General features: G+C 42.3%; 1 protein-coding gene across 3 annotated transcripts in view; it reads left to right on the top strand.

Annotated features, from left to right (window-relative positions):
* The window catches only part of LOC128021567 (protein NLRC3-like), a 40,944-nt gene extending 27,605 nt beyond the window's left edge, over positions 1-13,339 (top strand). For 2 of the 3 annotated variants that reach the window (XM_052608884.1, XM_052608882.1), the window contains one exon: positions 11,335-13,339. In XM_052608884.1, coding sequence (XP_052464844.1) covers positions 11,335-13,207 — 1,873 coding nt within the window. In that variant the 3' untranslated portion in view covers positions 13,208-13,339. The remainder of the gene's footprint in view (positions 1-11,334) is intronic. The other variant, XM_052608883.1, reaches the window with a different exon arrangement.
* Positions 13,340-14,977: the final 1,638 nt, after the last annotated feature.

The raw sequence follows: 14,977 nt of genomic DNA, 5'->3' as shown, positions 1-14,977 counted from the left end.
CCCCGTTTTCTCCCGCATCGCACGATTTCGGTGACACGGCGGTGTGTGATGTCGCTAAAATTTTGGATGTCAACCGAATTTCTCCTGTCAGGAGTTCGACTGGGAATGTATGCTTTCCGAGAGACTGTCACGACGGACGCGTCTTTGACTGGTTGGGGAGCTGTGTGTCGAGGGCGACCATCCCACGGAGTATGGACAGCGGCTCAGCGCGGCTGGCACATAAACAGACTGGAATTACTGGCAGTTTTTCTGGCTCTCCAGTATTTCACGGATCTGCTGATCGGCCGTCATGTGCTGCTCAGATCAGACAACACAGCGGTTGTGTCTTATCTGAACCATCAAGGAGGATTGCACTCTCGCCCCCTGTGCAGGCTGGCGAGGCATGTTCTTCTGTGGTCTCGGGACAAATTTCTGTCGATCCGGGCCATTCATGTCCCCGGACGATTGAATTTCGGAGCGGACTTGCTATCCAGACAGGCTCTGGAACAGGGAGAATGGCGATTACACCCCCAGACGGTGGATCTTTTATGGCGGATATTCGGCAAAGCGAAAGTGGATTTATTCGCGTCGAGCATGACTACGCATTGCCAGCTATGGTTCTCCCTACGCTCCCCATCGCCCCTGGGCGTGGATGCGTTAGCTCACAGCTGGCCCAGGACCAGTCTGTATGCTTTTCCTCCGATTCGTTTGATCCCAGCGGTATTATGCAGAATACGGCGGGACAGAGTGGAACAGCTGCTGCTGGTGGCTCCGCGATGGCACACGCAGCCGTGGTTTGCGGATCTGATCAGTCTGCTAGCTGGCTCTCCGTGGGAGATTCCCCTCAGACAGGATTTATTATCACAAGCACAGGGGCTGATTTGGCACCCGAGGCCAGATCTGTGGAAACTGTGGGCGTGGCCATTGAGCGGAGTGCATTAGTATGTCCCGGTCTTTCTGTTGAAACCACTGAGACTATATTGAATTCTAGAGCAGCTTCTACGAGACGCTTATATGCTTTCAAGTGGAGACTGTTTACAGCCTGGTGTGGCAATCATAATGTGGATCCAGTTTACTGCCCAGTGGCTTCAGTGCTGGAGTTCCTCCAGGAGCGTTTTTCGGATGGCGTTACACCAGCCACTTTAAAGGTTTACGTGGCAGCCATTTCAGCTTACCACGAATACATAGGCGGTGCCTCTGTGGGGCGTCATCCATTAGTTTCTCGTTTCATACAGGGTGCGCGACGGCTGAGGCCTTTCCGCCCTGTGCGAGTTCCTTCATGGGTTCCTTCATGAGTTCCTGACACTGAAGACACTTCTTCTCATGGCTTTATCCTCCCTCAAGAGAGCTGGGGATTTACAGGCTCTTTCTGTTTCACCCTCATGCATGGAATTTGCACCGGGCTCTGTGAAGGTGCTGCTGCGGCCCAGGCCTAACTATGTTCCTAAGGTCGCATCTAACCCCTTTCGCTTTCAGCAAGTGGTTCTGGAAGCTTTTTCACCTGCTGAGGCTGGGTTAGGAGATCTAAGTCTTTGCCCTGTGAGAGCTTTAAAGACTTATGTGGATCGTACAGCCCCTTGGCGTGAATCTGACCAGCTGTTTGTCTGCTTTGGACATAAAAGTAAGGGCCATGCGGTTACAAAGCAGCGCATGTCCCATTGGCTGGTGGAGGCAATTTCTTTGGCCTATGAGGCGCGCGGACTCGCTTCGCCCTTAGGAATTAAGGCTCATTCCACTCGAGCTGTAGCTTCTTCTCAAGCTTTTCTCAGTGGATCTTCTATGGATGATATCTGTGCTGCGGCAGGATGGTCCTCACCGAGCACTTTTATCAAGTCCTACAGTCTGGATGTGAAGATGGCCCCTGGCTCCCGGGTTCTCTCCACTTGAGCAGATGCTTCCTCGGATTTCAGTTATCAGGTACGTCAGGCGTTTTGGTATATCGTTCCCATACGTGGTGACGTCACCGCAGCATCGAAGTGACCTATGATAGGGAACATCTCGGTTACGTATGTAACCTTGGTTCCCTGAATAGAGAACGAGATGCTGCGGTTCTGGCCGTTCCGTACCTTGATAATTCTTCATCTTCAGTCATGAAATCTGAGCGAAATGGCGCGCTGCACCCAGGTATATCATGCGTGCGCATGCGTAGGGTGGTGCTATGCGCCATTTGGCCAATAGGATTGGCGGGATGGTATAGGGCTTCAGACATTCGTCACACCGGAGGTGTTCCCATACGTGGTGACATCACCGCAGCATCTCGTTCCCTATTCAGGGAACCAAGGTTACATACGTAACCGAGATGTTTCATGCCATGAAAATGGAGCACTTCTAATACTTCAGAAAATTTTAAAACCTTAGTTTGAAGTTAATGTTTCAGGGTACATATGTAACCGTGGTTCCCTGAAAAGGGAACGAGACGTTGCATCCTCTAGGGGTCGTTATGGGGAACGCCTCAACATGAACAGTGTCTGAAGCATATATTCAAAACAACAACAATATGGTAGTAGTAGCCCTTTATTGTCACTAGTCAAAAGTCAATCAATCAATCAATCACCTTTATTTAGATAGTGCTTTAAACAAAATACATTGCGTCAAAGCACTGAACAACATTCATTTGGAAAAAAGTGTCTCAATAATGCAAAATGATAGTTAAAGGCAGTTCATCATTGAATTCAGTTATGTCATCTCTGTTCAGTTTAAATAGTGTCTGTGAATTTATTTGCAATCAAGTCAATGATATCGCTGTAGATGAAGTGACCCCAACTAAGCAAGCCAGAGGCGACAGCGGCAAGGAACCGAAACTCCATCGGTGACAGAATGGAGAAAAAAACCTTGGGAGAAACCAGGCTCAGTTGGGGGGCCAGTTCTCCTCTGACCAGACGAAACCAGTAGTTCAATTCCAGGCTGCAGCAAAGTCAGATTGTGCAGAAGAATCATCTGTTTCCTGTGGTCTTGTCCTGGTGGTCCTCTGAGACAAGGTCTTTACAGGGGATCTGTATCTGGGGCTCTAGTTGTCCTGGTCTCCGCTGTCTTTCTGGGCAGTAGAGGTCCTTTCTAGGTGCTGATCCACCATCTGGTCCGGATACGTACTGGATCCGGGTGACTGCAGTGACCCTCTGATCTGGAGGCCACGGTGACCTCGGAACAAGAGAGAAACAGACAAATATTAGCGTAGATGCCATTCTTATAATGATGTAGCAAGTACATCGGGTGTTATGTGAAGTGTTTCCGGTTCCGGTTTACCTAATTAATGCAGCCTAAAAATCCTTTAACGGATTTGGATATTAAAAGAATATCAGTATGTTATGTGTATGCCAGGTTAAAGAGATGGGCCTTTAATCTAGATTTAAACTGCAAGAGTGTGTCTGCCTCCCAAAAATGTTAGGTAGGTTATTCCAGAGTTTAGGCTCCAAATAGGAAAAGGATCTGCCGCCCGCAGTTGATTTTGATATTCTAGGTATTATCAAATTGCCTGAGTTTTGAGAACGTAGCGGACGTAGAGGAGTATAATGTAAAAGGAGCTCATTCAAATACTGAGGTGCTAAACCATTCAGGGCTTTATAAGTAATAAGCAATATTTTAAAATCTATACGATGTTTGATAGGGAGCCAGTGCAGTGTGGACAGGACCGGGCTAATATGGTCATACTTCCTGGTTCTAGTAAGAACTCTTGCTGCTGCATTTTAGACTAGCTGTAGTTTGTTTACTAAGCATGCAGAACAACCACCCAATAAAGCATTACAATAGTCTAACCTTGAAGTCATAAATGCATGGATTAACATTTTTGCATTTGAAATTGAGAGCATAGGCCGTAGTTTAGATATATTTTTGAGATGGAAAAATGCAGTTTTACAAATGCTAGAAACGTGGCTTTCTAAGGAAAGATTGCGATCAAGTAGCACACCTAGGTTCCTAACTGATGACGAAGAATTGACAGAGCAACCATCAAGTCTTAAACAGTGTTCTAGGTTATTACAAGCAGAGTTTTTAGGCCCTATAATTAACACCTCTGTTTTTTCTGAATTTAGCAGTAAGAAATTACTCGTCATCCAATTTTTTATATCGACTATGCATTCCATTAGTTTTTCAAATTGGTGTGTTTCACCGGGCTGCGAGGAAATATAGAGCTGAGTATCATCAGCATAACAGTGAAAGCTAACACCATGTTTCCTGATGATATCTCCCAAGGGTAACATATAAAGCGTGAAGAGTAGCGGCCCTAGTACTGAGCCTTGAGGTACTCCATACTGCACTTGTGATCGATATGATACATCTTCATTCACTGCTAAGAACTGATGGCGGTCATATAAGTACGATTTAAACCATGCTAATGCACTTCCACTGATGCCAACAAAGTGTTCAACTCTATGCAAAAGAATGCTGTGGTCAATTGTGTCAAATGCAGCACTAAGGTCCAATAAAACTAATAGAGAGATACACCCACGATCAGATGATAAGAGCAGATCATTTGTAACTCTTAGGAGAGCAGTCTCAGTACTATGATACGGTCTAAATCCTGACTGGAAATCCTCACATATACCATTTTTCTCTAAGAAGGAATATAATTGTGAGGATACCACCTTTTCTAGTATTTTGGACAGAAAAGGGAGATTCGAGATTGGTCTATAATTAACAAGTTCTTTGGGGTCAAGTTGTGTTTTTTTTATGAGAGGCTTAATAACAGCCAGTTTGAAGGTTTTGGGGACATATCCTAATGACAATGAGGAATTAATAATAGTCAGAAGAGGATTTATAGCCGCGTTTCCACCGCAGGAACTTTACCCAGGAACTAGGGACTTGGTCCGGTACTTGGTGTGTTTCCACCGCAGGAACCAGGAACTAAATAAAAGTTCCGGGTAAAAAAATGCCCCCCAGAAAGTCCCTGCTGGCGAGGTGGTACTTTTTTAAAGTTCAGGAACTTTCGGGGGCGGGACTTTGGCGCTAAACATGCTGATTGGTTGAGTTCACGCAGCATTGGTTGAGTTCAACCACCATTTATTCGGATCAACATTTTCAAAATATTACTGTTATTGTGTCATGAAATGTAATTTTAAAAGTATTTCAGGCGAGAATGTAGTTGTTTGAAACTCAAATCTGTTGTTTATTTATAAAGACAGCGCCTATTTAAAAATGTGTTTCGCCGATCTCGTAGACGGTGAGCTCCACTCGATCAGCGGAAGCTCAGTCCTCATGTATCCGCAGAGAGCAGCCTCTCCTGGGATAGACTTTCTGATATGTGCCGCTGGCTCTGATGTGTCTTTAGTGGTTAAACATAACATATAATTCAGCTGCGGGGTAAATCTAACAGGTTTTCTTTGGTCTGTATTCAATTTATCTATATGTTAAAATGAAAATAAAAAGGCAAGTCTATATAATATTTCTTTCATTGTAATGGCTGTATATAACGTTACAATAATCCCTGAACTAAGTACATTTCTACAGCTGTTATTATGTTTAAATGAAAATGAAAGGAGGCAGTGGTATTTTATATCCTATTTCGTTTTATTGTAAATATGCTGAGGGGAAAATTGCAGTAGCCAAAGCAATCTGAGTTCACGCAGCATTGGTTGAATTCAACCACCATTTATTCGGATAATTTTCAAATATTACTGTTATTGTGTCATGAAATGTAATTTTAAAAGTATTTCAGGCGAGAAGTAGTTGTTTAAAACTCAAATCTATGGTTTATTTATAAAGATCATGCCTATTTAAAAAATGTGTTTCGCCGATCTCGTAGACGGTGAGCTCCACTCGATCAGCGGGAGCTCAGTCCTCATGTATCCGCTGAGAAGCAGCCTCACCTGGGATAGACCTTCTGATATGTGCCGCTGGCTCTGATGTGTCTTTAGTGGTTAAACATAACATATAATTCAGCTGCGGGGTAAATCTAACAGGTTTTCTTTGGTCTGTATTCAATTTATCTATATGTTAAAATGAAAATAAAAAAGGCAAATTTATATAATATTTCGTTTTTATTGTAATGGCTGCATATACACATTTCCCTGAACTAAGTACATTTCTGCAGCTGTTATTATGCTTAAATGAAAACGAAAGGAGGCAGTGGTATTTGATATCATATTTCGTTTTATTGTAAATATACAGTAAGGAAAATTGCAGTAGCCATGACGAGCTGACTGAAGTTATCAAGTACGCTGCTGTTTATAGATTTACCGGACTTGCGTCGTCGCGGATATCACACTCCTGAGACGAATGCACAAAGTCTGAACCAACTACCGAGGATGCACGTCCAAAATCAGCGTACTTTTTAAAAAAAATTTTTTATCAGCGGTACTTTGTATTGAGAAACGCGCGCAGACCTACGTCACCAGTCTATTTGCCTAATCTACCCGGTACTTTACACCGCGGTGGAAACGCAGAAAGCAACAGGTCTGGGGGGAAAAAAGTTCCTGGGAAAAAAAGTTCCTGGTACAAATGTTCCGGGTAATTTCGGTGGAAACGCGGCATATGACTTCTGGAAGCACCTCTTTTAGGAGCTTAGATGGTATAGGGTCTAACATACATGTTGTTGGTTAAGATGATTTAACAAGTTTATACAATTCTTCCTCTCCTATAGTAGAGAATGAGTGGAACTGTTCCTCAGGGGGTCTATAGTGCACTGTCTGATGTGATACTGTAGCTGACAGCTGAATGGTTGCAATTTTATCTCTAATAGTACCGATTTTAGAAGTAAAATAGTTCATAAAGTCATTACTGTTGTGGTGTTGGGAAATGTCAACACTTGTTGAGGGTTTATTTTTCGTTAATTTAGCCACTGTATTGAATAAATACCTGGGGTTATGTTTGTTTTCTTCTAAAAGAGAAGAAAAATAATCAGATCTAGCAGTTTTTAATGCTTTCCTGTAGGATATGCTACTTTCCCGCCAAGCAATACGAAATACCTCTAGTTTTGTTTTCCTCCAGCTACGCTCCATTTTTCAGGCTGCTTTCTTTAGGGTGCGAGTATGCTCATTATACCATGGTGTCAAACTGTTTTCCTTAACCTTCCTTAAGCGTAAAGGAGCAACTGTATTTAAAGTGCTAGAAAAGAGAGAGTCCATAGTTTCTGTTACATCATCAAGTTGTTCTGAGGTTTTGGATATGCTAAGGAATTTGGATACATCAGGAAGATAACTTAAAAAGCAGTCTTTTGTGGTAGAAGTAATGGTTCTTCGATACTTGTAACAAGAAGTAGAATTTACAATTTTGGCTATATGAAGTTTGCACAGAACTAAATAATGATCTGAGATATCATCACTTGGCTGAATAATTTCAACACTATCAACATCAATTCCATGTGACAGTATTAAATCTAGAGTATGATTTCGACAATGAGTAGGTCCTGAAACATGTTGTCTAACACCAATAGAGTTCAGAATGTCTATAAATGCTGATCCCAATGCATCTTTTTCATTATCGACATGGATATTAAAATCACCAACTATTAAAACTTTATCTGCAGCCAGAACTAACTCGGATGTAAAATCACCAAACTCTATAATAAAGTCTGTATGGTGCCCTGGTGGCCTGTATACAGTAGCCAGTACAAACATAACAGGGGATTTATCATTAACATTGGTTTCTCTGGATAATGTTATATGAAGCACCATTACTTCAAACGAGTTATACTTGAAGCCTGCCCACTGAGAAATCCTGAAAACGTTGTTATAAATTGAAGCAACTCCTCCCCCTTTGCCTTTTAGACGTGGCTCATGTTTATAACAGTAATCTTTGGGGGTGGACTCATTTAAAATAATGTAATCATCAGGTTTTAGCCAAGTTTCTGTCAAACAGAGCACATCTATATTATGATCAGTTATCATATTATTTACAGAAAGTGTTTTCGTATAAATGGATCTGATATTCAATAAGCCAAGCTTTATCATTTGTTTATCCATATTGCATTTGTTTTTTATTTGTTGAACCTCAATTAAATTGTTAGCCTTAACTTGGTTTGGACGTTTTTTGTATTTTCTAGTTCGGGAAACAGACGCAGTCTCTATAGTGTGATATCTAGGTGAAAGAGTCTCTGAGAATGCTGAGAATTAACTCTACAAGTACCAGCGAAATTGGCCTTCAACCTGTCCATACATACACAACATACATACAATGGAGTAGACAGAACAGGAAGACAGGGAATTGAGGAGGAAATACAGCATAACATTAGGAAAGTGAGGAGAAAAAAAACCAACACCCATACTATGCTCCTTTTGAGAAAAAAAAACACCTCAGCAACAAAAGCACATACACCATAAACACACAACTTTGCAACTGGGGACGGGAATTGGGGGGGTCGAGGTAATCCAGTGCAGGCAGCAGCCATCCTACCCTGCAGCTAGAAAGCGCTGGTCATGGACCCACTTGACAGACTGGCGGTACAAAGCGGTGAAGGCGAGGGATGGGGCTGGGGAGGTGACTGCATATCTGTATATGTGTAAGAGTTTGTGTATTAGTAGGCATGGAGAGTTGCGATTCTCTCTATGTTGGCTGGTGACCACAGTATAAAGATGTGCTGGGAGAATAGGTCATCTGCTTCTTTGTCTGAAGCTTGCGTTCGAAGCATGGCAAGGAGGTTGCAGTGTCCCATTCCCTTCTCAGGGAACCATGGTTACGTATGTCATTCCCTTTAGAGGGAACTTAGAACTGCATCCTCTAGAGGTCTCTATGGGGAATGGTATACCCATGCCAAACACAAAGGCAAGCACTAAGTACTAACTCTACCAAAGCTTAAGGGAGTTGTCCCTGGGACGATTTGACGGCTGTCAGTGACTGACATTATCCCCTATGGCCAAAGACCTGAGCTACATACCCCAGAAACTTACCTGATAGGGCCAGGCCTCCTGGGCCCAGGGCTCAAAGCTCAAAGTCTTGGAATCAGAAGAAGAGATTCCTTTAAAGGGATATGAGAAAGTGCCTAGGATAGTAGCTAGGTTTTAGCCTTTCACCCAGGGGCTACCGCTTTCTCTGCATGAGCTCATTGAAGGACCTGTCTCAACAGATACTTAGTAGCAACACCCTGTTCAAGTAGGTATCACTGGGGATACATAGGTAGGGTGGTGCCCAAGGTGGAACCGGGGCCTGACAAACTCAAAGAAAGGACACAAAGCCGCAGTACATTACCCCTACCATTTTAGAAAGGATGCAAAATGCTTGATGTGCATCCTTACCACAGTGTGGATTTTAAAAAGTGCACAGAAACGTCCATTGTGTGCACTTACCATAACATGTATTTAAAATATACTGTTGGTAATGGTTCACAGAGACTGTTTACTAGACAGGCCTAGAGACCCTACGTGACCGTGGCACTCTGAGGGAGCAGTCCATAGCATGCATAGGGCACACATAGATGGAAATGGTGAATCCCATAGAACAATATTTCATATGAGGAGTCACCAACTCATCATTATGATCACAAGTCTGGTCTGGTTAGCAGTAAGTTATCTAGCTGAGGGAGCATAGCACCCAGCTCTTAGCCAAGAGGTGGAGGCAGATGCTTGACATACAGCATGTTTGTATTAATCTTGAGGGGTAAGCGTTCTGTAAAGCATTTGTCAAATTAAGGTTTTGAAGGCAGCTGAGCATGCCTTCACCTCCCTAAACTTCTCGTCTTGTTGGAGGTACCTAAAAGTTCAAAACCAATGCATCGAGGAAAAATACCTTCTCTTTCTTCCTGATATCTGCCAGGTTCACCCACAGATGTCTCTCCGTTACCAACATGGTCGCCATAGGTCTGGCTTGGCAGTAGCACAGAGAGCAAGAGCCGTGATACAGCACATCGTGTGCAAGGAAACTCTTCAGATTTGCGTCCATCGCACTAGCCAGTCACGCAAGTTGGAGCAGCTTTTCATTTGCTATGGGGGTAACAACTGGGGGCGCTTGACACTAGATAAAAAAGTTGCACTTTTGGGTGAGGTATGCTATTGCCATAGCCTACGAGGTGCATGGTCACACTTCGCTTCTAGTAATTTGGGGACAATTCAACCAGGAGGGTTGCATCCTCTATGGCTCTGGCAAGAGGTGTCTTGCAGCAAGTCTGTGATGCGACAGGCTGGTCCTCTCTGCACACATTTGTCAGATTCTACAGTTTGGATGTCCATGCTACTACAGGCTCTAGCTGAGGGAGCATAGCACCCAGCTCTTAGCCAAGAGGTGGAGGCAGATGCTTGACATACAGCATGTTTGTATTAATCTTGAGGGGTAAGCGTTCTGTAAAGCATTTGTCAAATTAAGGTTTTGAAGGCAGCTGAGCATGCCTTCACCTCCCTAAACTTCTCGTCTTGTTGGAGGTACCTAAAAGTTCAAAACCAATGCATCGAGGAAAAATACCTTCTCTTTCTTCCTGATATCTGCCAGGTTCACCCACAGATGTCTCTCCGTTACCAACATGGTCGCCATAGGTCTGGCTTGGCAGTAGCACAGAGAGCAAGAGCCGTGATACAGCACATCGTGTGCAAGGAAACTCTTCAGATTTGCGTCCATCGCACTAGCCAGTCACGCAAGTTGGAGCAGCTTTTCATTTGCTATGGGGGTAACAACTGGGGGCGCTTGACACTAGATAAAAAAGTTGCACTTTTGGGTGAGGTATGCTATTGCCATAGCCTACGAGGTGCATGGTCACACTTCGCTTCTAGTAATTTGGGGACAATTCAACCAGGAGGGTTGCATCCTCTATGGCTCTGGCAAGAGGTGTCTTGCAGCAAGTCTGTGATGCGACAGGCTGGTCCTCTCTGCACACATTTGTCAGATTCTACAGTTTGGATGTCCATGCTACTACAGGCTCGCATGTCCTTGAGTCAACATCCTAGAGTCATGTATGTCAGTGTTTGTGTGCACACACTACACAACCTTGGGGAATCCAAACACTACCAGTGCAATGACGATGGTATTCTTGTTCCAATTAGCATTACTAAAACACACCATCGAGAGTAGCTTTTGATAGGGATGACATCTCGGGTTACTTGACTGTAACCATTTTCCCCAAAAACGCGGGAAAGAGATGCTGCACCTTAATGCTACACTATAGGAATGCCTGGGCATTCTTTCAGACAAAGGTTTAACCTGAAGGTGTGTCTGTTTCATGTATTTTTATAACCCTGCAGGTGCATGTATTCAAATTATGTCAACTATAGAGGTTATTAAAGCCAATTCTTGGTGTGTTTGACACAGGCATTTCACACCAGTTTAAACAAACAATGTTCTCAGGCTTTTTCAGTGAACAGGATTATTGTCAAGTAACCAGATATGATTATTCTTTTTCAGCTGGTTCAGAAAATGACACACGTAGCTTATCTAGATCTTATAGCTCAAACTCATTCACTGATTGTGGTGTTGTTGTTCTTGTTTCTGCTGTGTGGATAGAGATAAGACTGAAGACCTGCAGCAGGATTCTCACCAACCACATGATCAACTACAGAGAGTCAAAGACCAGCACCAAACCCACATGAGGAACAAGTATGAGAGATTATTTGAGGGACTGAAACTCCAGGAGAATGAAAGCCTCCTGAACAGGATCTACACACAGCTCTACATCATAGAGGGAGAGAAAGGAGGAGTAAATGAAGAACATGAGGTTTTATTGATGGAGAAAACAGCCAGAACCCAACACTCACAGGACACTCCAATCTACTGCAATGAAATCTTTAAAGTCTCAGCTGAACCAGGAAGTGAGGAGAAAGAGCAAATCAAGACTGTTCTTACTAAAGGCATCGCTGGAATCGGAAAAACCGTCTCTGTGCAGAAGTTCATTCTGGACTGGGCCGAGGGAAAAGCCAATCAGGATGTAGATTTCATGTTTGTGCTTCCATTTCGAGAGCTGAACTTGATCCGAGATCATCAGTACAGTCTTCACAGGCTTCTGCTGGACTTTCATCCTAAACTTCAAAATCTGGACTCACAGATTTATGAGGAGTGTAAAGTTGTGTTCATCTTTGATGGTCTGGATGAAAGCAGAATCACACTGATGTTTTCAGATGCTCAGAAAGTTTGTGATGTGACTGAGACTTCATCAGTGGCTGTGTTGATGTCAAACCTCATGAAAGGAGAGCTGCTTCCCTCTGCTCTCATCTGGATCACCTCCAGACCAGCAGCAGCCAATCAGATCCCCTCCGAATACATCCACCGTCTGACAGAAATTCAGGGATTCACTGATCCTCAGAAGGAGGAATATTTCAGGAAGAGATTCAGTGACCAGCATCAAGCCAGCAGAATCATCTCACACATCAGAAGAGCAAGAAGCCTCCACATCATGTGCCACATCCCTGTCTTCTGCTGGATCTCATCCACTGTGCTTCAGAAGCTCCTGGAAGAAGATCTGAGTGCTGAAATCCCTCAAACTCTGACTGAAATGTACATCCACTTCCTTTTGATTCAGATCAACATGAGGAATCAAAAGTATGAAGAGAGAGATTCAGAGAAACTCCTGCAGTCAAACAGAGAAGTGATTGTAAAACTTGCTGAAGTGGCTTTCAAACAGCTGATGAAGGGCAATGTGATGTTCTATGAGGAGGACCTGATTGAGAGCAGCATAGACCTCACTGATGCCTCAGTGTATTCTGGGATTTGCACTGAGATCTTTAAGCAGGAATCTGTGATTCATCAGAGGAAAGTCTACAGCTTCATCCATCTGAGCGTTCAGGAGTTTCTTGCTGCTTTCTGTGTGTTTCACTGCTATTTGATGAATAACATGGAGCCAGTGAAGTTGTTTCTGGATGATAAACTTGAGAGGTACAAGCACAGATCTGAGGAAAACTCTCTGTATGAGCTGCTAAAATCAGCAGTTGACAAAACTTTAAAGAGTGATAATGGACGTCTGGATCTGTTTCTGCGGTTCCTGCTGGGCATCTCACTGGAGTCCAGTCAGAGACTCTTACATGATCTACTGACACATACAGAGAACAGCTCAAATAGCATCAAGACAATCACACTGTACATTAAAGACAAGATCAAGACAGATGACTATAACATGAAACTATCAGATGACCGCTCCATCAATCTGTTCCTTTGTCTGCTGGAAGTAAAAGATCAGACTCTCTTCAAAGAGATTCAGGAGTTTGTGAAATCAGACAAACACTCAGAGAAGAAACTCTCTGCTGCTCACTGCTCAACAATCGCCTACTTGCTTCAGATGTCAGAGGAGCCGCTGGATGAGCTTGATCTCATGAAATTCAACACATCAGATGAGGGAAGAGGAAGACTGATACCAGCTGTGATCAACTGCAGAAAAGCTCTGTAAGTATACATTCATTCAGTCAGTCAGTCATGTAATTACAGAAGAAACAGATTAGTCTGCACCTGTGACTCGAACTAATCTTTCAAATAATAACCCTGGTTTAATTAATTATATGACAGTAATTATTTATTATATGAGCACTGAAGCAGAATATAAGGAGTTGAAAGCAGACATTAGAAGCACAGCTGTGTGGAAAACATGTTCACAATCATCTCACATTAATAATTCTTCATTTAATACTCTAACGTATTACTTAATATTTAAATATTTTTTTATTCAAAGAAAACTAGACAAAAAAAAGCCTTTATAAACTAATGGCAAATTTTTGTTTAAAGTCTAATCTACTAAATCTACAAATCCTGTAATAATGTACCACTAAATAAGATATGTGATATGTAATATGTTTTTCTTTATTAATTAATCTAGGGCTTTTTAAGTGTGTTTATGGAGAGCTCAGTTAATCAGGTTAACTAGAGACAATCACTAATCATTCTTCCTTTTTAATTAAACACAAAGGGTCATTAATGATGTTTACATTGTGGTCTGTAGAGTTAAGAAAATAATGTACAAAATCAACATTTTGAAACTTTTTTTAAACAGTATTACACTAACTAAACCTCAGTTGTGTAACCTTTACACACATAAGTTTTAAATGTTTCAAATGCTACAGTTTTCATTAACCAGAGGACAAATTTACATGTGGTAATTTGGCCAGAATCACACAGGTAATGATCTGCAAGCAGAGATTGTGCTGAAAAAATGTGTGGCAGACATCATTCATGATTTTACGACCCTAATCTAAAGTAAGCGATGGAAAAAAGTGATGGAAAAACTGCTACCATATGTGTGTCTATTTAAGATAGATGTGTTTTTTTCATCACTACTCATATTATATCTTGTAGAAAGGGACCTTTAAATTTAAGTCTCATCAGTCCACAGAATGTGTCTGAAATTTCAGATCAATTGTTATATAATAAAAACAAATTGAGTGGAAACAGACACGCACGTTTTTATGCATATATCTTTAAATGCAAGTGAGCTGCTGCTCCCTGCCCACTTTTCCAGAATAGGGTGGAGCCTTGACGGCTCATACCTCTGAGAAAAAAAAAGTGTTTTTGATTGTCTATCACACTGACATTGGTTTAAACTGACATGGCTTAAAAAAAACAGACTGTAAAAAAGATGGATGATGCATCTCCACTTCCTTCTGCTATAGAAAAGTGAAGCCAAAACATTCTCAGTATGGCCATTGTCATCTTGCAAAAAGTCATCATTTGGAGCCATAATCTGCGCAGTAGTGATCGTGAGGTGGAGCTGCAGTATCAAAGTCCTGCCCAAACTCTTGCAGACCAAATTGCAAGATTAAAATCATGATGCTACATCCCATTTTTATAGCATCAAATAACTAAATATAGCTGCTAGCAGCAATTATGGGGCAAAGCACTACAGAAGAAAGCCTCAGACCAACTGCAGGAATGAGTAATTAAAAGCGTTTTAAGAATATTTTAGGCAAAATGGCAGAAAAATCATAAATACAACCACTAGCAAAATTATTTATTGGCTTATCACTTTTAGCCAATAGGTGGCACTGTTAACAAATAAATGTGGCATGGTCAGTGTGAGGTGACAATGACACATACAAAGTTGGTGTCCATATGTCAAATATTTGTAGAGATACAACCTGAGATGCAATTTGGCACTATGCCTAAAATTTGTAGCAGCGCTGGATGCAAACTGTTTCATTTCATTTCATGACAAGAAATCCATATTTTT

The sequence above is a fragment of the Carassius gibelio genome, chromosome A10 (genome assembly GCF_023724105.1).
Source record: "Carassius gibelio isolate Cgi1373 ecotype wild population from Czech Republic chromosome A10, carGib1.2-hapl.c, whole genome shotgun sequence".
Taxonomy (NCBI): domain Eukaryota; kingdom Metazoa; phylum Chordata; class Actinopteri; order Cypriniformes; family Cyprinidae; genus Carassius; species Carassius gibelio.
This window is presented reverse-complemented; position numbering and strand designations above follow the sequence as displayed.